The 21,412-nt window shown below is 40.0% G+C and overlaps 1 protein-coding gene across 1 annotated transcript in view; it reads left to right on the top strand.

Moving 5' to 3' along the window:
- LOC127435609 (NUAK family SNF1-like kinase 1) overlaps nucleotides 1-20,966 on the top strand; it is a 30,983-nt gene extending 10,017 nt beyond the window's left edge. The window contains exons 2-7 of the mRNA XM_051689200.1: nucleotides 5,098-5,218; nucleotides 10,406-10,557; nucleotides 12,148-12,213; nucleotides 12,687-12,806; nucleotides 14,540-14,672; nucleotides 16,663-20,966. Of these exons, the coding sequence (XP_051545160.1) occupies nucleotides 5,098-5,218; nucleotides 10,406-10,557; nucleotides 12,148-12,213; nucleotides 12,687-12,806; nucleotides 14,540-14,672; nucleotides 16,663-17,708 (1,638 nt within the window). The 3' untranslated portion in view covers nucleotides 17,709-20,966. The remainder of the gene's footprint in view (nucleotides 1-5,097; nucleotides 5,219-10,405; nucleotides 10,558-12,147; nucleotides 12,214-12,686; nucleotides 12,807-14,539; nucleotides 14,673-16,662) is intronic.
- Nucleotides 20,967-21,412: the final 446 nt, after the last annotated feature.

Raw genomic sequence — 21,412 nt, 5'->3', positions numbered from 1 at the left:
TAAAACATGTCCACCCCATATCTTCCCAAATTTTTCAGCTTCCTGCGGGGCCACATGTCTGTTTTGTTAGATTTAACTAACTTCTGGGGACATTTATTAGTATTACAGTGCCTATACCCTACCACTACCCCTTAAAGATTTTTGGTGTTTATTTATTAATCGGTTTTTATCTTTGAGGATGTCTCCAGATGTCCCCACATAAAGTTTTTGTCAGATTTAGCCCCCCTGTTGTCTGTTTGTACTGGTAGGCAGTGAGCCATCAGAGTTTTGGCAGGCCATTGAATTAAGTGCAAGGTTTAGCTAATGGAGCTAAAAATAAAACAAAGCGCACAAGCATACACATACACATACATGTTTTTTCACTTACCTCAAACTCAAATGCATGTAAAAACATAATTTGTCATGCATGTTTGTGGCCTCATAAACATAAAGTCCCTCAGAGAGACATATGGTGTTGTTTTCTGGCAAAGTTGAGTTTGCCCAGCAGAAATTAGCCAGAAAACCTGCAAACCTGCTGGATTCACTTTTCTTAAAGACTTACAGCACAGAACTATAGATAAGAGCCAAAGAAACCACTGATAACTGCCATAGAGACTAAACATTAGACATATCACAATCTTTTGAGCCTGCCATTACATTCAGTGTTATTATTCATGTAGCTAGCTATAAAAATGTTGACAGTTTAGCTAACTTGTTGGTCTGACAGAGAAAATTGAACATGGAAAAAGGCAGTTTACGCTAATGTCCAAATTAGTAGCACCCTTTGCTGCAATGCTGAAACTGCAATGCTTGCGTTGCGTTCTGCCAAATTACGTAATGCAATAGCACGTGAAATTGTGTAGCTCTTAGCATTTGCCTTCATGTACTTGCGTAATGTTATGAATTGTGTTCTGACAAGAAACTTCAACTGGAGAAACATCCTGAGACAACGTCTGATTTCCATTTCCCATTTAAAACAGTCTTTAATATGTCACTATTGTATTTCACACTGTCAGAGTGACCTTTTCACATGCAAACACACACATGCATAAAGCAGGAAACTGTAAACACACAAACACACACTCGCACGGACACGGGACAAATTCATCATCACACACCATTATGTTCTGTGGACATCAGATCCAGTTTGTACATTTAGATAAACACGAATGCAAAACAAACACACACAGAACTTTTTTTTTTACTTAACACAACTGTACGTGCTCTATCTGTCTGCTTGTGTCATTAAGGTGAACGAGAGGCAGGAAAAGTAATAATGAGGAGTATGTCGTGTAATTGTTTTCGATTATCTGTGCTATAGGGATCGCAGCAGGTCTCTAAAGATCAAAGGTCAAGGAATTGCTATACCGGATTGTACATGATATCAGGAGTCAGAAATTTCAGTTTGTCTCTGTACGTGATAGAGGAGGAATAGATGCCACAGATGGAGGTGGTGGCATCTAGTGGCTGTAGTTGGCAACAACCGCTCATTTTATATGATGACTTTAGCAAATGTTCCTTCAGACATAGAGAGAACTAGATCTATGAGAGAACTATGAATGGTGCTTGCCTGTGTAGAACTCATTACCACAATGTTCGTGCATTGTGGGTGGTTGCCAGGATGTTCCTTACATAGTTGCTAAGGTGTTCTGAAGGGTTTTTAGCACATTGCTATGCAGTTGCTAGGGTGTTCTGAGTGTTTTTTTTGCTTTGTTGCTATGCAGTTGCTAGGGTGTTCTGAGTGTTTTTGCTTGTTGCTGTGTAGTTGCTAGGGTGTTCTGAGTGGTTTTTAGCTTGTTGCTGTGCAATTGCTATGGTGTTCTAAGTGGTTTTTCTTGTTTCTAGGGTGTTCTGAGTGTTCTTTTGCTTGTTGCTATGCAGTTGCTTAGGTGTTCTGAGTGATTTTTAGTTTGTTGCTATGCAGTTGCTAAGGTGGTCAGAGTAGTTTTTAGTGTGTTGCTATGCAGTTGCTAGAGTGTTCTGAGTGGTTTTTTTGCTTAGTTACTATGTAGTTGCTTAGGTGTTCTGAGTGGTTTTTAGCTTGTTGCTGTGCAGTTGCTAGGGTGTTCTGGGTGTTTTTTTTCTTGTTGCTATGCAGTTGCTAGGGTGTTCTTAGTGTTCTTTTGCTTGTTGCTATGCAGTTGCTTAGGTGTTCTGAGTGATTTTTAGTTTGATGCCGTGCAGTTGCTAAGGTGTTCTTAGTGGTTTTTAGCTTGTTAGTTGCTGTGGTGTTCTGAGTGTTTTTTTGTTTTAGCTTTGTTACTATGCAGTTGCTAGGGTGTTCTGAGTGTTTTTAGCTTGTTGCTATGCAGTTGCTAGGGTGTTCTGAGTGGTTTTTCACTTGTTGCTATGCAGTTGCTAGGGTGTTCTGAGTGTTTTTAAACTTGTTAAGGTGTTCTCAGTGTTTTATCTTTTCATGTTGCTATGCAGTTGCTCGGCTGTTCTGACTCATCACCACAATGTTAGTGTGTTGTGGATGGTTGCCAGAGCATTTCTTACATAGTTGCTTAGGTGTTCTGAATGGTTTTTAGCATGCTGCTATGCAGTTGCTAAGGTGTTCCGAATGGTTTTTAGCATGTTGCTAAGGTGTTCTGAGTGGTTTTTAGCTTGTTGCTATACAGTTGCTAGGGTTTTCTGAGTGTTTTTTTTCTTGTTGATATACAGTTGTTAAGGTGTTCTGGATGTTTTTTCTCTTGTTGCTATGCAGTTGCTAGGGTGTTCTGAGTGTTTTAGCTTCTTGCTATGCGGTTGCTAAGATGTTCTGAGTGGTTTTTAGCTTGTTAGTTGCTAGGGTGTTCTGAGTGTTTTTTTTGTTGTTTTATTTGGGGTTTTTTTGCTTGTTGCTATGCAATTGCTAAGGTGTTCTGAATGTTTTTAGCTTGTAGCTTTGCAGTTGCTAAGGTGTTCTGAATGTTTTTATCTTGTTTTATCTTGTTACTATGCAGTTGCTAAGGTGTTCTGAGTGGTTTTTAGTTTGTTGCTTTGCAGCTGCTAAGGTGTTCTGGGTAGTTTTAAACTTGTTGCTATGTAGTTATTAAGGTATTCTCAGTTTTTTTCTTGTTGCTATGCAGTTGTTAGGGTGTTCTGATTGTTTTTAGCTGTTACTGTGCAGTTGTTATGGTTGTTAAGAGTGTGCATTGCTATGCCATTGCAAGAGTGTTCAGGGCAGTTGCTAGGGTCTTTTGGGTGATTGCTAGGTGATTATTTACTGGCCCAAGTCAAAAGATCCCAGATTAAAGTCTCTATTATATTCTTGTCCCTAGATACGGCTCAAGTTTCTTTAAAGTAATTCCAAAATATTTTTGCATTACATCTTACTCCAGATTAAAACCTTAAATCTGCTTGGTTAGAAGAGTAAGTCCAGAAACATGTGAATGCAAATGCTTCAAGGTACACAAACTCAATTTTGTGCATTGTTGCATTTTGAAATTTGTCAGACCGCAATTTATAATGCAATGCAAGTACATGTTGCATTCTCAGTGTTGCCACAAGGGGTGCTATAGGGGACATTAGAGTCTTCTTTTGTTTCAGTTTTAATTTGGCTCATACACAAATAAACAAATAAAAAGCTTTGCAGGTCGGAATTCTGTTGCTACACTGCCGTTGTTTTATATCCAGGAGATTATTTTAAACTATCACTCCTGCTGCGTATGAACAAACTGCAACATTAGAATTCCTGTCGACTCCAACAGACCTGGCAGGAGGTGAATACCTTCAGCTCTACATAAGTACATGAGATCATGGAAAACGTTCCATGATGGTGTTCCAATAAAGAAACTAATGTTAGCGTGGATGCTATACAGCTTTTAGAGTATGAGCCCTCGTTTCTGGATACGTTTATGTCTTTTTATTCCACATAATCAGTTTTGAAGCATTCCGCTAGGGCTTTCCTTTTATGGATGTAGTCTGTGATTTACCTTCAGCTCCTCGGAAACATTTGGTTTTGGTTTCTCAGAGAAAAGCAGTGGTCTGTCTTCTCGTTCACCTTTAGCGTGAAGACACTGGCATTTGCTGTTCTGAGAACTACAGAAGTGGTGCAGAAATGTGGATATGGAGGATGTGGAGATGTTTTGGGTACATCTCTGTGACCACCAGGGCCCCGCCAATGTGTATGACATCACAAAACAAATAGAAGTGACTGAGGATTTCCTCTTTTTGTAGCAAAGGTTTGTCATCAGTCATTGTTCCATTTGCTCTTTAAATGGACACAGGGCTGGGCTGGGTGAGATAGGACAGTTGACAAAAATAGACAGGAAATCAGGAAAGATCACTTCCTCTTTCCACCCGATGACATCACTTATCATTCAGCAGGGCATCTCCTCCATCATCCCCATTCTCTGGAGTTTTTTTTTTTTTTTTTTTGGTTATCTAGAATTCGTGGTTCTAGAATTTTAAATGCTGAAATTTTAAAAATGACAATCCCTGTGGTGTTTCATGCCTGATTTCCCTGCAGTATCATGATAGATTCTATAGGTGCTGTTATTGGTTCTGACTGGTGTGACATCGTCATACTTTATACTAACATTTGGACTGGAATACAGTACTGAATTGTAGGATATAAATATTTTACCTGAGTTTACACAGAAAGCTTCATAAAGCTACCAGAAGCTTCAGTCAGATCCTCAGGGCCCTTGAGAGCAGAATAAACACATGCAAGAGCTTTCATTATGCTTCCAAAAACTGCACCCTCATTTACCCAAAAAAAAAAACATCAGGAAAATTACACATCAAGAGGCTGAAAATATGCTCAGCTCTGATATGTGTTTATGGGATAATTCTGTGTGTGTGTGTGTGATGGGATGAGAGCCACACCTCTGTTTGGTTTGGTTTCATTCCACGTGAAACCCAGGTGTTATTTTGACATTCTAAAGTAGAATTTTTAGTCGTGGCACATGCTGTTTACATATTTAGCTGGGGTGCTTATTTGGGCAATATAATTTAAAACCAGCTCACATCACTTCCTGTCCTGTCTTGACTAAGCAGATTTTTGTCACAAATGCAACAAAACAAGCATCTTTTCTTTTCTTTTTTTTTTTTTTTTTTTTACCTTTTTTGAAAATAGATTGCATGAATAAGAATTAATTATCTCTCGCTCGCTTTCTCTCTCTTTTTGTTCAGGTTGCCATCAAGTCTATCAGGAAGGAGAAGATTAAGGATGAACAGGACATGGTTCACATTCGACGAGAAATCGAGATCATGTCGTCTCTCCGCCACCCACATATCATCTCTATATATGAAGGTATCCATCCATCAGCCCACCAATTAATCCATCCATCCACCCATCCATCTATCCATCCATCCATCCTTTCATCTGCCCACCTATGAATCCATTCATCTATCCACCCACCTATTCATTTATCCATCTATTCATCCATCCATCCGCCCACCTATTTATTTATCCATCTATCCATCAGTTCATCCACCTAACTATTAACCCATCCATCCTTTCATCTGCCCACCTATTAATCCATCCATCTATCCACGCACTTTTTCATCCATCCATCCGCCCAGCCGTTAATCCAACCATCCATCCGCCCACCTGTTCATCCAACCATCCATCTGCCCACCCATCTATCCATCCAACTTTCCATCCATCCGCCCACATTTTCAGCCAACCATCCATCTGCCCACTTATTCTTCCAAACATCCATCCACCCACCTATTCATCCATCCATCCACCCACCTGTTAATCCATCCAACCATCTGCCCACCTGTTAATCCAACCATCCATCCGCCCACCTGTTAATCCAGACATCCATTCTCCCACCTATTCATTTAACCATCCATCTGCCCACCTATCCATCTATCCATCTGTCCATCCATCGCCCACCTATTCATCCAACCATCCATCCGCTCACCTGACCATCCATCTAGCTGTCCGTCCTTCCATCAGTCCATCCATCCACCTATTCATCCATCCATCCGTCCACATATTCATACATCCATCCGTCCACCTATTCATCCATCCATCTGCCCACCTATTTATTCATCCATCCTCCCACCTATTCATCCATCCATTCATCCATCCATCTGCCCACATTTTCATCCATCCATCCATCCATCCATCCGCCCACCTATTCATCCATCTATCATCCATCTGCCTGCTTGCCTAGTAATCCATCCATCTGCCCACATATTATTCCATCCATCTGCCTATCTATATGTTCATCTGTCCGCCCACCTATTAATCAAGTTACTTGGCTTTAAAAAATACATACAATTCTAATGAATTATTAACAATCCCTCATTGACTATTATTAATCCTCTTGAATATATTTTGCAGGACAGTGCAATTATTCATACCTTAATATGAAAATAATTAAGCTAGATACATCTAGATAAATCAATGGATATGTCTAAAATTTGCCTGAAAATGCACAGAGAAATCATCCATTCCCATTTATGGCCATCATTTATTTCAATGGTTAAAGTCGTCTCTGAAACCTTGTGTTGATCATTTCTAAAGACATTGTGCTGCTGTCTGGTTTCTTGTGTTCTTCTGAAGTTTGTGTGCCGCAGCAGGCCTGGCGTGCTTTTAGTGAGCTGACTCGACGGTTTTCCGCTCAAAGTCCATCTGGGTTTATAGAGCAGTTTATTTTTTAAAGAGTTGCTGTATTCATCTTTGTTTGGTGTCGGGGCTCTGCCTGTGTTGTGGTTGGCCTCGCTCAGAGAGGAGTGAACACCTCTTTAAACTAGTCTCTAGAGTTACCAGCTTTAAATGAGTCTCTGAAGACTCATTTTTTTTCTCACATTTTTGTGTCTGGCTTTGTCTTTCATTGGTTTAGTGTCAAGTTTCATTCTGTTTTAATTTTGTGTGGTGTCTATTAAAGTATGTTTATTGGTTTGGGCTGGTCATGTTGGAAATGCACAGATACAGGAACGAATTATAAATTGCTTGCATACTCCTGTGTCGATGTTTAGCTGCACATACATTCCCAGAGGAACATTTTGTTGCTCAGAGGTTGCTCTTGCAAGGTTTAGGAGACTTGGCGTTCATCGTTATGTATTTAAGCTGCCATTGATTTGCCAGAAAGATTTTCTTGTAGCTCTGTAGAATTTGTCAGTCTGCTTCGATATTCAGCGACAGTGTGAGAAGACAGTGATTTATCGTGTCTGAAACAGTGAAGCTGTGTTCTGTTTCCTCTGTTACCCCCTCTCTCTCTAAATGGTTTTTGCGCAATCCCAGAAGGCCTTGCACTCACACTCCCTGCTGTGCAGTGGAAAGCAGCCGTGGCTAAGAGAGATTCCTTAAAAAGATGAGGACTGATCTTCTCTCTCTCGCTGGATGTGTGACAGCGGCCGCCGACAGCGCCAAGTGGTTGGGTGGGGTGAATCGTACGAGGATTTTTTTTTTTGAAGAGTGGGTTGGGGTTTTGCCACTTTCTGCTGCATCTGACTAATTTTCTGCGTTTGTTTCTCTGGATTTTTTGGCTTTTGGTCTTTAGTGGATTCTGCCTTGACCTGTTGAACTCTCTGGACTGGCCATTGCAAAACAAAGACTGTCTTTTTACTTTTATGCATCCAGTAATTCTTTAGTTGTACTCTTTCATTGTGGGTTGCATTCTGAAGAAATAGGCGCCACAGTGCATGTTTATTTTTACTGGACGCCTCCCTGATGTTCTGCCCTTGGCCTTTGTAAACGTATCTCTTATTTTCCAACTAAACAAAAATTCCTTTAGTATTTTTAACTAGTGGAATTGGATTAGGGAAAGCAGAGGATAAACTATAACAGCTTGATTGTATATTTACTAGGGATGTTGATATAATGTGTTAATTAATTGTGATTGAATTGTATTCTTGGGCTAAAACAGGCACAGTGCAATGAATAAAACAGAGTGCGTGTGTCTTGAGACACGTTTTAAAGTTAAAATTTCCTTTTAAATTGACACCATGTCTAAAAAAAATGCATCGTTACTGCATGTGCGCTAAAAAAACAGTGAGATACAACACAATGGTCAAAGACATCCGTCTAGTGCAGGGGTCGGCAACCTATGGCACGCGTGCCAGCATTGGCACGTGGGGGCATAATCACTGGCACGCCAGCAACGGTGAGAGAGAGAAGTAGACTATTTTATTTATATAAATTACGCACATGCATTCCAGTCTACATCTTGATGTAATCCTTCTTCATGATCATGCAGCGTGTTTTCACGGTGGCTCAGCAGTTAAGGCTCTGGGTTACTGATCAGAAGGTCAGGGGTTCAAGCCCCAGCACCACCAAGATGCCACTGTTGGGCCCTTGAGCAAGGCCCTTGACCCTATCTGCTCCAGGGGTGCTGCATCATGGCTGACCCTGCACCCTGACCCCAGCTTAGCTGGGATATGTGGGGGAAAAAAAAAAAAAGTATTTCACTGTATATGTGCAAATGTGTGATATATAATTATTATTAATTATAGACTTGTGCAGCGCGTGAAAGCCATTCACGCATCATGAGCCGGCAGCGCTTCACTTTCGTTTAATCGCACGATTAAACGTGCCTGTTTTGCTTCAGTCAGGCTGCAGGGATGACAGCCTACATTCCGTGTTTCATTTGTTTCTTTTTGCTTTCAGAACAACATGTGATATAATACGGAAAACACGACTATTAATCCTTGAGATTTCAAACCCAGCATACAGGTTCACCCTCCTTAAACCATGGTCACACTCAAAATTACATTAAAAGATTAAAAGAGAAAACATAATCTGATAAAAATCTATCTATTCAAAATATAAATTAAACCTGGAAATAAAGTTTTAGGATTTTGCTGGTGCGATTCACCGAAAAAGGCTAAATAGTTGATCGGCTTGTGATGTGCGAATGGCTTGCAAATGCAGCGCGAGTCTCATCACACTTTAATAGTGTTTAGCCTCCCATTCAGCTGATGAATACACGCTGCGTGATCATGAGGAAGGATTACATCAAGATGTAGATTGGAATGCAGGTCAGGTGCGAAAAACTTAATATAAATAGAATAGCCTGTTCCTCTCTCGCTGTTGCTTGCATTCTGGTAATAACCCCTCTGCGTGATTTTGAAAAATGTATGACATTATAGAAGAAATATTTAAGATTCCACACAATTTCATGATCAGTAATCAAATAAGCAGATTTGTGACAAACTGTGTTAACTCATTTTGTACAAAAGGACTGGTTTTCTTTCATTAAAGCACTTTCACAAGATGCTCTGTGAAAATTCACATGAAGGATCATGATTATATCATAATCATCAGGTTTTGCACAAATGTTTCACTCAAACTGTTATGCTGATAAAATCATTTGTAATTAAAAATAAACGATTAAATTAGAAAAATGCAAAATAGAAACATTTTCACAAGTGGACTCAAACTTCGGAAAATCACTTACATGGCCATGTAAGGGGGGGGGGGGGGCTCGGCACAGCCATTGACCAGTTGAGGAGGTTGAGGACTTTTTGCCTGTTGTGTCTTAACTATGCATTAGGCATGTACATACGACTGTATTTAATGAAAAACACTATGGTACCACTGGTATTATGAAGCTCGAGTCTGTGGTAGTAATATGGCACCGGTATCGGCTACCGTGCAACACTAAGTTAACATAGAACAGTCTTTTAAAGCATTTCTTTTCTCATTTTACTTTTTTACTTAATATTTGAGAATAAGAACTAGCTAAATCTTTTGACTTTATCATTTTACACACATTTGTTAATAGGCAGATATGTCCTTTGCAATAAACAATCGCTGTTACATGGTGCTGATTGGTTTAAATTGATTTGTTGTGCCTTCTTGTGGAGGTGAGGGACAATGTTGATTTAAAAATCAGATGACTTGTAGATTTTTCCCCCTACCTGAAATAATGTCTTTAAAATTCGATTATAATTAGATTTTTGGTAATATTTCATTGAAAAATTTGAATTTAGTTTCTCAGCCCTGTTGACAGCCCTAATGGGATTAATTGCAATTAATACAATTAAATAATCTGTACATCATGTAATTAATTTGATGAAAAATTCTAATAGATTGACATCCATAATATTTACACTACCAGTCAAAAGTTTAGCCACACCTACTCATTCATTAATACTATATTCCACGTTTTCGTATATTACTTAAGTCATCAAATCTATATATAAAAATGGAAATAACACAAATGAAAGTATGGGAATTATGTGTTTGTCTACAAAACTAATTTCAAGCATTTAAGTATAAACATTTAGAAAAGGTCTTTAAGGTCATGAGAAACATAAATTCAGTCAAGTGTGTCCAAATGTTTAACTGGTAGAGTAAATTATTGTTATTTTCTAAGTTCTGTATGGCAAACTAAAATAAAACTAGAGTTTGCGCTGCCGATTCCAGTGTGGTAAACAGATAATTAATAACAATCAGGTCATATGTAAACAAAGCAGGTAAGGTCAAAAGATAAACAAACTGCTACTCAGATTTTGAGTGTTGTGTTGTTTTGTTTTGTAGTGTTTGAAAATAAGGACAAGATTGTGATCGTCATGGAATACGCCAGTAAAGGTGAACTTTACGACTACATCAACGAACGTAGACGCCTGACTGAGCGAGAAACCCGACACTTCTTCAGGCAGATTGTCTCTGCTGTGCACTTCTGCCACAAGGTACGAACCTCTCCTCCTATATTTCTCAATCCCTTTCTATATCTTCCCTCTGGCCTCATATGTCATCAGGGCTTCATGCAGAGCTGCACGTGCAGTTATTCGATAAAATCGGGTCTGTTATCTTTGGCTCTTGTCCTTTTGAGAGGAATCTTGGAATGGCCAAGTGATGAGAAACAGCTTTGCATCATAAGTCACACATTTAAGCATTTAGCAAAGCTTGTCGTTGAATAACAAACCTCCCAATGACGGAGTTTGTATATGTGCCCGGTTAATGTGTAGATTGATTTGTTGGCTCGTTCTCTCTTCAATTAATGTCTGATTTCATGACTGCACACATCACTATACATCATTACATCAGGCATACCGAAGATATCATTAATGTAAGGGCTTTTCCAAGTTTTTTCAATCCACTGGTATTTCTATTTTAAAACCGTACTTATCTGGCAATGTTTAAAACCCTTGTTTTAGCGGCGCAGTTATGAGTCAGGTGAGTAGGCGGTTAAACGTCGTTGGCTGGGTCATGTTAGGATGCGTTTACACTACGCTGCTTTTACGCTCCATATGCCATATGCAGCTGCCCTCTAAAGGGTATACTTAGTTTTACTGCATGCCATTATGTCTTGTGCACTGTCTAGTGCTCTAGCTTTTCAAAGTGTACTCTTGACTGCAAGCCCGTACAGACGCTGTGTAGACTGTCCAACTGGGCTGCATGCAGACAGGCCGCACATACTATGCTGATGTGCAGTGAGACATAGTGGCATGTAGAAAACGAAATATCCTAACTGAAATTAAAACTAAACTGAAACTCATAATTGACAGATTTGGAAGGCTCTATGTAGGCTACGTTTCATCCACGCTGGAACATTTTCCTCCACCAGAAATGGAGTGCTTCAAAAACGCTCTCCATTACTGCATACTTAGGAAAATGATTACATTAGGAAACTGAAAACAGAGTTTTCAAGTGAAAATGAATTAATGTTGATGTGTACTTAAAGGGGATCTACCTTTTGGAGCAGCCTATGATGCTAAAAATGCTTACAACCCCATTCCCCCACAATGCACCACTCTGGGCCAGTCATGGTCTCTGTGGAGCTGCACTGGGTGGGCTAGTTTGCAGCTGAAGATGACATAATGCCATATATAAGAGGAGGGAAGCTCCTAGACAGCAAAGGGGAGGCGATGAGTCATCACTGCCATGGGCAACCACAATGCGGGGAGCATTTTCGGGTGGGATCGGCCAGACGACACAAGAAAGCCGCCTGTTAAACTGTCAACTTACAGTCCATCTGTTGAGAGCAGTGCATGTTAAACATATGCGTCTTTCATGGCCAGAAGACATCTTTAATGAAATCTCTTAGATCCTAAATCTCAAACGACTGGGTTTCCGGTCATGCTGTTACCAAAACGTTGATCGTTGCAAGGAAACACAGTCTAACTGCATAATCATGTTCTAATTAAGAGCTGGTGTCAGAACACAACTGTGATTACAGAGTGTTTGTGCAACAGATGTTGGTGGTTGTTTGGTTAGATTATGTTGGCTATGACAACATCACCCATAATCAATACATTTTTCTGGTGTTTTCTTTACAGAATGGTGTTGTTCACCGGGACCTTAAACTGGAAAATGTGCTACTGGATGAAAACTGTAACATAAAGGTGAGACATTTTTATTTTACAAGCTTTTTAAGTGACTGCATCCTGATTTGGTTACTATACTTACTAAATAGTAAGAACATCTGAATTGCAACAGTCTGTCAGTCAGTGTGGTGCCCTTTGACAAACTTATTCTGTAAAAGCAAACTAGGAAAAAATGCAAAAAATAATAGACAAGCAAACTAACATTTTCAGGCCTGCTGAAATAAAATGATTTAAACAAGCCTATGGCGGTTTGCTGGTCTTAGCTGGTTTAAGGTGGTTTAGTTGGCCTCCACCTGGCCAAGCTGGTTTTCAGATGCTTTAGCTGGTCGGCCAGCTGGTCTCCAAGCCTGCCTAGCTGAAAGTAACCATTAAACTAGACCAGCCTGACCAACTTGTTGGCCAGATAAGACCAGCAAACCACCTGAGGCTGGTTTAAGCTGTTTTTGTTGTTATGTAAAACAAAATACCTACCTGGATGTCCTTTTGTTCAGATTGCTGATTTTGGGCTGTCCAACCTGTACCATAAAGACAAACTTCTGCAGACTTTCTGTGGTAGTCCACTGTACGCATCCCCAGAGATCGTCAACGGAAGACCATACCGTGGTCCAGAGGTAAGACCAACTTGGGTAAAGAAAGCTCTCAAGTCTCTGAGGAATAACGACACAAACTCCTCTTTGGGTTGAACTTTTTCCAGAGTCATAAAACATGCTGGAATGGTTTGCAACAGGCCTGCCTGACATATGATGCAAAGACATAAACCCTTGAGGTTTGCACCATCATAAATGAAACACCCCATAGTTTCATTATGCTAGCATGTGAAATCTACTGTGAGCAGCTGTGTTCTCCCAGAGACTGTCTGTGTTGTTAGTGAAGCCTCATTTTCTCTTTGATGGTATCATCCTTCTACAGACCCATAGGAACAGGCGAAAACATGCTTTGAGCTGCCTCATCAAAATGGAGACCAGCTGGAGTTTCTTTCCAAATGTAGTATCCCTTATTTTGTGGATCCCTGCTGAAAAAAAGCTTAAACCAGTCTAAAATGGTTTGCTGGTCTTGGCTGGTCTCCCAGCCTGGTTAGGCTGGTTTGAAAAGACACCAGCTGGCCACCAGGTAAACCAGCTTGGCCACAGCTAGACGTCTTAAACCAGCTGAAGACCAGCTTGGCCAGAGCTAGACCAGCTGAAGACCAACTTGGTCTGGTTGGGAGACCAGCGTAGATCAGCAAAACATCTTAGGCGGCAGGGATAATGGGTCAAAGTAAAAAATACTTTAAAAAGTATTAAAACTAGCAAAGTGCGCAGAGCTCACCGTTCACATGTCCGAACCTCGCATGGCATCACGTGACTCCCGCACTGGTGATTTCAATGTTTTTGTATTGTTTTTACTTGAATGCTTCAGTTTTAAGTAAATAAATAAGACCTGTTTTCCTTAAATATGTTGTTTCCATTAGTATCAATAGTAAGCAACAATTAATATCCTATTAACAAGAGCGAGCTAGTACAATATAAGACTTTTTCAAACACATTTTTGATGATGCAAAATATCGTATACTTATCGTTATCGAAAAAAATTCCAGAAAATATCAAGATATAGTTTTTTTTGTCAATATCGCACACCCCTACCTTCAAGTCAATAAAACAGTAAAGTATCACTTCTTCGAATGGCAGCTGCCTTGAGCAAAACACAATCAATGTGTTTGCGCATCACAAACCTTCCAGGCTGCTGGTGCTATCACAAGCTTTCTGGCCCAAATACCTTGCCCTTTCACCCCACGCCCCAGAGGACTTGCATAACTGACTGCTCAGAGTGATATGAAGTGCAATAAAATGTCTCAAAACAGACTGATATGGCACATAGCATTGAAATGCCTTAACTGAAAATTGCCAGACACTACCTGATGAGCTTTCTGCATGACTGGTAGCAAAAAACAAAAACAAACATTTCAAGCAAAAGGGATTATTTACAACCATGCAAGCCTTAATTTATCTCCTTGATGAAAAAACACAAACATCTTAAGCCAGACTAAGTTGGTTTACTGGTCTTAGCTGGTCTCCCAGCCTGTCTATTTTGCTGGTTGATTGGGCATGCTGGGAGAGCAGCTTAAACCAGCACAGACCAAAAAGCTTAGGCTGGTGAAATCTGTTTTTCAGGAGGGCTAAGTTGACTAGGTACATCAATAGTTTCTTGCCTGATTGCATTGTCCAATAATTTCCCTGTCATGTGATTTTCTACCCCCTTCAACCCTTCTTCTTCTTTTTACTGGGTATCTGTTGTGTCATGTACAACAGTTGGATTTTGCTCAGTGTAATCTTACACTGATATTGATGTCATCTGTTGTCTGCAGGTGGACAGCTGGGCTCTGGGGGTGTTGCTGTATACGCTGGTCTATGGTAGTATGCCATTTGATGGAGGAGATCACAAAAATCTAATTCGGCAAATCAGCAATGGAGAGTACCGAGAACCAACCCAGTCATCAGGTACTGGACTTTAAATCATTAGCCTAGTAGAGCATGCCATCAGTATAACAGTACTCTAAAGCACTGTAGCAGTACCATGGTACAGTGGTGAAATCGGACGGTAATGCCATGGTACTGAAATGATTATCATATTCATATACAGTTGTGCTCAATAGTTTGCATACCCTAGCAGAAATTGTGAAATTTTGGCATTGATTTTGAAAATATGACTGATCGTCCAAAAAAACTGTCTTTTATTTAAGGATAGTGATCATATGAAGCCATTTATTATCACATAGTTGTTTGGCTCCTTTTTAAATCATAATGATAACAGAAATCACCCAAATGGCCCTGATCAAAAGTTTACATACCCTTGAATGTTTGGTATTGTTACAGACACACAAGGTGACACACACAGGTTTAAATGGCAATTAAAGGTTAATTTCCCACACCTGTGGCTTTTAAAACTGCAATTAGTGTCTGTGTATAAATAGTCAATGAGTTTGTTAGCTCTCACGTCTGCACTGAGCAGGCTAGATACTGAGCCATGGGGAGCAGAAAAGAACTGTCAGAAGACCTGCATAACAAGGTAATGGTACTTTATAAAGATGGAAAAGGATATAAAAAGATATCCAAAGCCTTGAAAATGCCAGTCAGTACTGTTCAATCACTTATTAAGAAGTGGAAAATTCGGGGATCTCTTGATACCAAGTCAAGGGCTGGTAGACCAAGAAAGATTTCAGCCACAACTACCAGAAGAATTGTTCGGGATACAAAGAAAAACCTACAGGTAACCTCAGAAGAAATACAGGCTGCTCTGGACAAAGATGGTGTGGTTGTTTCAAGGAGCACAATACGACGATACTTGAACAAAAATAAGCTGCATGGTTCAGTTGCCAGAAAGAAGCCTTTACTGTGCCACAAAAAAGCCCGGTTACAATATGCCCGATGACACCTTGACACGCCTCACAGCTTCTGGCACACTGTAATTTGGAGTGACGATACCAAAATAGAGCTTTATGATCACAACCATAAGCGCTATGTTTGGAGAGGGGTCAACAAGGCCTATAGTGAAAAGAATACCATCCCCACTGTGAAGCATGGTGGTGGCTCACTGATGTTTTGGGGGTGTGTGAGCTCTAAAGGCACGGGGAATCTTGTGAAAATTGATGGCAAGATGAATGCAGCATTTTATCAGAAAATACTGGCAGACAATTAGCATTCTTCTGCACGAAAGCTGTGCATGGGACGCTCTTGGACTTTCTAGCACGACAATGACCCTAAGCACAAGGCCAAGTTGACCCTCCAGTGGTTAGAGCAGAAAAAGGTGAAGGTTCTGGAGTGGCCATCACAGTCTTCTAACCTTAATATCATCGAGCCACTCTGGGGAGATCTCAAATGTGCTGTTCATGCAAGACGACCAAAGACTTTGCATGACCTGGAGGCATTTTGCCAAGACGAATGGGCAGCTATACCACCTGCAAGAATTTGGGGCCTCATAGACAACTATTACAAAAGACTGCACGCTGTCATTGATGCTAAAGGGGGCAATACACAGTATTAAGAACTAAGGATATGCAGACTTTTGAACAGGGGTCATTTAATTTTTTTTCCTTTGTTGCAATATTTTGTTTTATGATTGTACCATTCTGTTATAACCTACAGTTCTGTTATATCCCATAAGAAATAAAAGAAATGTGTTTTGCCTGCTCACTCATGTTTTCTTTAAAAATGGTACATATATTACCAATTCTCCAAAGGTATGCAAACTTTTGAGCACAACTGTACCATAGTATTTGCAGGGTATTCTAAGTTACTTCGAATAATTCCACAGTATCCCCATGGCACATCCAAAAACATGGTATTACTGATTATTAGACTGCTGTTTCCCCACTTGTTAATATGAAGGATTATAGTGTACAGATATGAATTACAAGCAAGGTTATATTGGACACAGGTTATGTTGTCCCTAGTAATACTTTAATAAGAGTCTTGTTGTTTCTTTTGTTAGATGCTCGTGGTTTGATCCGTTGGATGCTGATGGTCAACCCTGAGCGTCGGGCCACGGTCGAAGACATCGCCAATCACTGGTGGGTAAACTGGGGATGGAAGAACAGCGTGTGTGACTGTGAATCGCAAAGGGATGCTAGCTCGCCCATGCTGGCTCGTCTCATTGACTGGCAGAACCGGACTGAGCCTCGACCCACTAAAGCCATCCGGTCCGAACCACTGGCGCTTGTCCGTCAACGGCCAAAAAAGTCAAAGAAAGAAAATGATGTTGGAGTTTCCCACTGTAACGGCGAAGACAGCCTGGGTCTCAAGAGACCAAAGGGCATCCTGAAGACAAGAACTTCAGAAGAGCAACATTCTCCAAGTCTGGAGGAGATAGAGCTGGTACCAGGAACAGGATCCCCAGAGAAGGATTCTGGGCCAGAAGCTGATGAAGGTGAGGAGGAGCCAACACTAACAGGCAACTCTCCTACTAAGGTAGTCTCCATCCTTCCCAAGAAGGGAATCCTAAAGAACAACCAACAACGGGAATCAGGGTACTACTCTTCCCCAGAGCGCAGCGAGTCCTCTGAATTGCTAGGTGGCAACATTACACCCCTTGCCACCAACTCCCCGCCCAAGCGAGCGGTTGGTAGGAAGGGCATCTTGAAGCGCAATGGCAAGTATTCAACATACAGCGGTGCTCCTCCCATGAGTGTCCTCGGGGAACCAGCACCTGGCGATTCCGGTTTATCCCGCAGTCAGAGTCGCCCATCCAGCATTGTGAGGGAGGATAGTGATCCCATCACTAACAGTTCCTTCAACGGTACTGACTGGCCCCCACCCACTACCCGGCCCAAGATCAGAGGCTGTTTGTCTGCAGAAGACCTTCTCCAGCTGGCCAACTTTAAAGTGCTCCAGGTGGCTCCACCCCTGCACAGTGGGAAATTCGGCAGAGGAACGCAGCACTCTCCTGGGGATAATAGCAGCTTCTCACTGCTAGGAGACCTTGATGATATGACTCAGGTGTACCAACAAGCCCTGGACATCAGCAATAACCTGTCATAGGGAGAGGGGGCCAATTGAGAGTGTTGAAAGTGTAGCAAGTGGAAGATGTTTGTTTGGCATGTTGTTGACGACCAGTGTAATACTGGGATTCTACGAATGTGAGTCATTTTTTCAGTGAGATGGAGTTTGTACACAAAACCATTATCCAAACTTCTAACCATACCTATACAACCCTACCCTACCGTACCCCTAATCCTACCCAATCTCATACACAGTCAAAACTTGTATTAAATACAACTTGGGGGATTACAGTTTAGGAGTTTTTAAAGTGTTCAAAGTAAGTAACATTTAAGTCAGTACTCTGGGGCATTATCCCCCCACAAGCAAGAGATTCAATTAAATGTTTACGTTATAAATAAAAGGTGTGTTAACATTTCAGTCTGAGATCATGGAACTGCAGTCTTGATGAAACAAAAAGAGTCAACGTGAGTTTATCAAGCACCTTAAAACTCTTACAGAGCACATGTCGTTTGTGGTCTTTACTTCCAAAAAAAAAAAAAAAAAAAGAAGAAACCAGGGTCTTTCTCCAAAAGAACTGTTGTTGTCTATTATTTATTAATAGTTTTTGTAGGTTTAGTGATAGAAAACTGGTGTGGTCTGGCAGTACTGGAAGAAAAAGAAACTCAAATCTCTCGTTTTCCTTGGTTGGAACTGACATATATAATTGTTATCTTGCTGTTGGTTATTGATATATGGTTTAAACTGCATATGTATCGATCAAGCTCATATTGATCCTATAATCATATCTATAGAGCATATGTAATTATGTTGGAAGTGCCTTTTTTAATTAATATTAAATTATGTATGTCATTTCCTTGAGGTGGAGAGGGATACTAGAGGAAGCTGTCATCAAATGAACAGCATTTTTTTTTTTTTTTTTTTTTTTTTTTTAGTTTTTACTGAATGCTTAGAAGACCCAGGACCTCAGAGTACAAAGCCTACCCTACATGCTAAAGAACTACCTAAGATGATCATAGCCTTTCATAGAATTTGCCTAACCACTTATGAGGAGCCAGTGTTTACAATGCATTATACACATTAACAGATTAAGTTGGTCCTTGATCAGCCCCAAAAGGAGCTTGTTTCCAGAGCCATCTACATTATTTCCACAGTATGTGTGTACCATTGGGTAATTCAAGGTTCCAACATCCCAGATTGGTTGTTTCTGATTGAGTCTTAACAGGAACACGCATGCATGCACCACATGTTTCTCTTGAATGGTACTCTTGTGACTTCTGGATTGGGTTAGGTGATTGTTTAGGATTTCTGGACACTTTCCCCTTAACAGGGTCTTACACAAGGTAGAAATTTCAGACACACTCTAAGCTCCCAGGAATGTTCCATGCAGTGACAAGCTTGTTTGGCTATTTCCATAAGTTTTGGCTTGTAGGAACATAGTGTCTCCTGGTGTTTATCTGTTGATCCTTGGGGATTTGATTGCTCAGCTCTAAGAATAACAGATTATTGGTTCTCTGTTGAACTTTGATGCCCAAAACACCCCCGTCAGGGCTAAAAAAAAGAAAAGAAAAAAGAAAAAGCAGACCGATTCGTTTCAAAGCAGTGATGAGCAAGCAAATTCCATAGGCTCTTCAGAGGCATGTTTGGACTAGATCTTAACACCATGACCCAGAGAGCTTCCCAGTGTCGTAGGTTTAATGGGAAAGAAGCTTTATTGTTTCAGAATTTTTGGTCTTTTGTGTCTGTTTGCAGAGTTTAAGTTGAATGTACTGTAAGCAGAATTTTAGTTTTAGGCTGTTGTCTAAATGTTTTTAGAAGGTAAGTGTGCAGTAGTTGTAGAACGAAGAGATGTTTACTGAGGTAGATTTATGAAAGTATAGATGGTTGGGGGACACTTTTCCAGTAAGCAGGATACATAGTTAGCAGCATTCACTGGAAAAGATGAGAATGACAAGGGTAATGTAGAAATAGAGAGATGAAGAATGTAGATGAAAGGAAAAGGGAAGTATTTTAAACCAAAGACGTGTTTATGGGAAAAAACATCAAATGTCACAAGTGAGATGCAAAAGTTAGCAAAATTGCTAAATGGTTAGCAACATCAATTAAAAGCAAATATTCTCTGTCCTTTTTTTCCACCAAAGATTTACAACTGTAAAAGATTGTGGGAGGCATTTTGTACGAAAGAGGTCCTGGGTAGATATTATAGACACACCTAACGTGTATTGTTTTGTACTACATTTCTGTATTGCATTGTATTGTCAACTGGATTCACAGTGATCAAATTATACTATGTTAGTATTTTTATGTTATTGCGCTTCTGTTTTTGATTCTCCAAAATATTGTTCTTATTGATTAACATTACTGAAGAACGTTGTATGTATAATCAACGATTTCTCCTGGTCTTAACAGGTTTTTTAGTGCTAGGCGAGCATACTGTGCTAATGCTAATGTGTAGCATGTAGCACAAACAGATGATAGACCACACTACTGCACAAATTTCATCAGGGTCATTTAATTCAAGCGTGTCATAAATTTCAGAAGCCGCCTCACAGATCTGACCCAATATTTGGTGTCATGATATTCACTATCAACGTTAAGTTGAGCAACCACTCAAATGTGCCATTTTTAACCATAGTGCAATTATTCAACTGAGGTTGAATGCCATTATCAGAGAGGCGGCCATTTCAAATCAGATGCAAACAGCCAAACTGGAAATACCTGGTGCATATTAATTAGTACGAATTCAACGCAGAGGAAAATTTGACTGGATATTGTTTTTGACAGTACTGAAAATGGTAGTATTATGTTATTTATGTATTATTTTTATTATGGTTAATTACTATTGTTGGTCAATGCCATAATCTTTTTTGGGGGTTTGGTATCAGTTTAATAAAAAACCTGGACTGCCAAGGTATTTTTCATTCAGTGCCTTTGCTATCTTTTATGATTTTTGTTTAATTTTTTGATAATGAAATAATTACTATTGCATTTTTAAACTCTATTTATTGGTGGTGAAGCCATTTTATTTCATTTTACACCATTGCATACACATTGTCTGAAACAGTGTGTGTGAGTGTGTTTAGACAAACAAACACTGAAGACAACAGGAAGAGCAGAAAGACAGAGAGTGAGAGAGTGTTTTGTGGTCATGTTGTTGTGTATTATAGCTTTGGTTGTGTATTCAGTTGCTAAGCAGCTTTGGTTGTTGTTTGGTGGAGATATCTCGCTAACCAGCAGTGTTTTGTACCACAAACCAAATCTGTGTAAAACCAACTCAATAAACAGATAATTTCAAAGGAATGGATATCTGTGTAAACTTTACTGGAATGTGCGTATGGTTTATTCCAAATTATTCATGCATACATAAGCAAACTAATATCCTGTGTCCAGTGTTGTGTAAGTTACTCAAAAATAGTAATCCACCTAATTGCAAATTACTTGTAATTAATTGAAATTAGATTTTTTACTGATTACTTTAAGGAAAAGTAATCATATTACGAATTACTTTTAAGTTACTCTCTAAAACAAATTTCACAGAAAATTTAGGAGCTCAAATTCATGTCATTAATGTTGATATTTCCTCCAGGGGTCGGCAACCTATGAGCCAGCACTGACATGCCAGCAACAGCGGGAGAGTAGACTATTTTATTTATATAAATTATGCACATGCATTCCAATCTACATCTTGATGTAACCCTTCCTCATGATCACACAGCGTGTTTTCATGAGCTGAATGGGAGGCTAAA

The sequence above is a fragment of the Myxocyprinus asiaticus genome, chromosome 46 (genome assembly GCF_019703515.2).
Source record: "Myxocyprinus asiaticus isolate MX2 ecotype Aquarium Trade chromosome 46, UBuf_Myxa_2, whole genome shotgun sequence".
NCBI lineage: Eukaryota > Metazoa > Chordata > Actinopteri > Cypriniformes > Catostomidae > Myxocyprinus > Myxocyprinus asiaticus.
The sequence above is the reverse complement of the archived record's forward strand: the minus strand, read 5'-3'. Positions and strand labels throughout refer to the sequence as shown.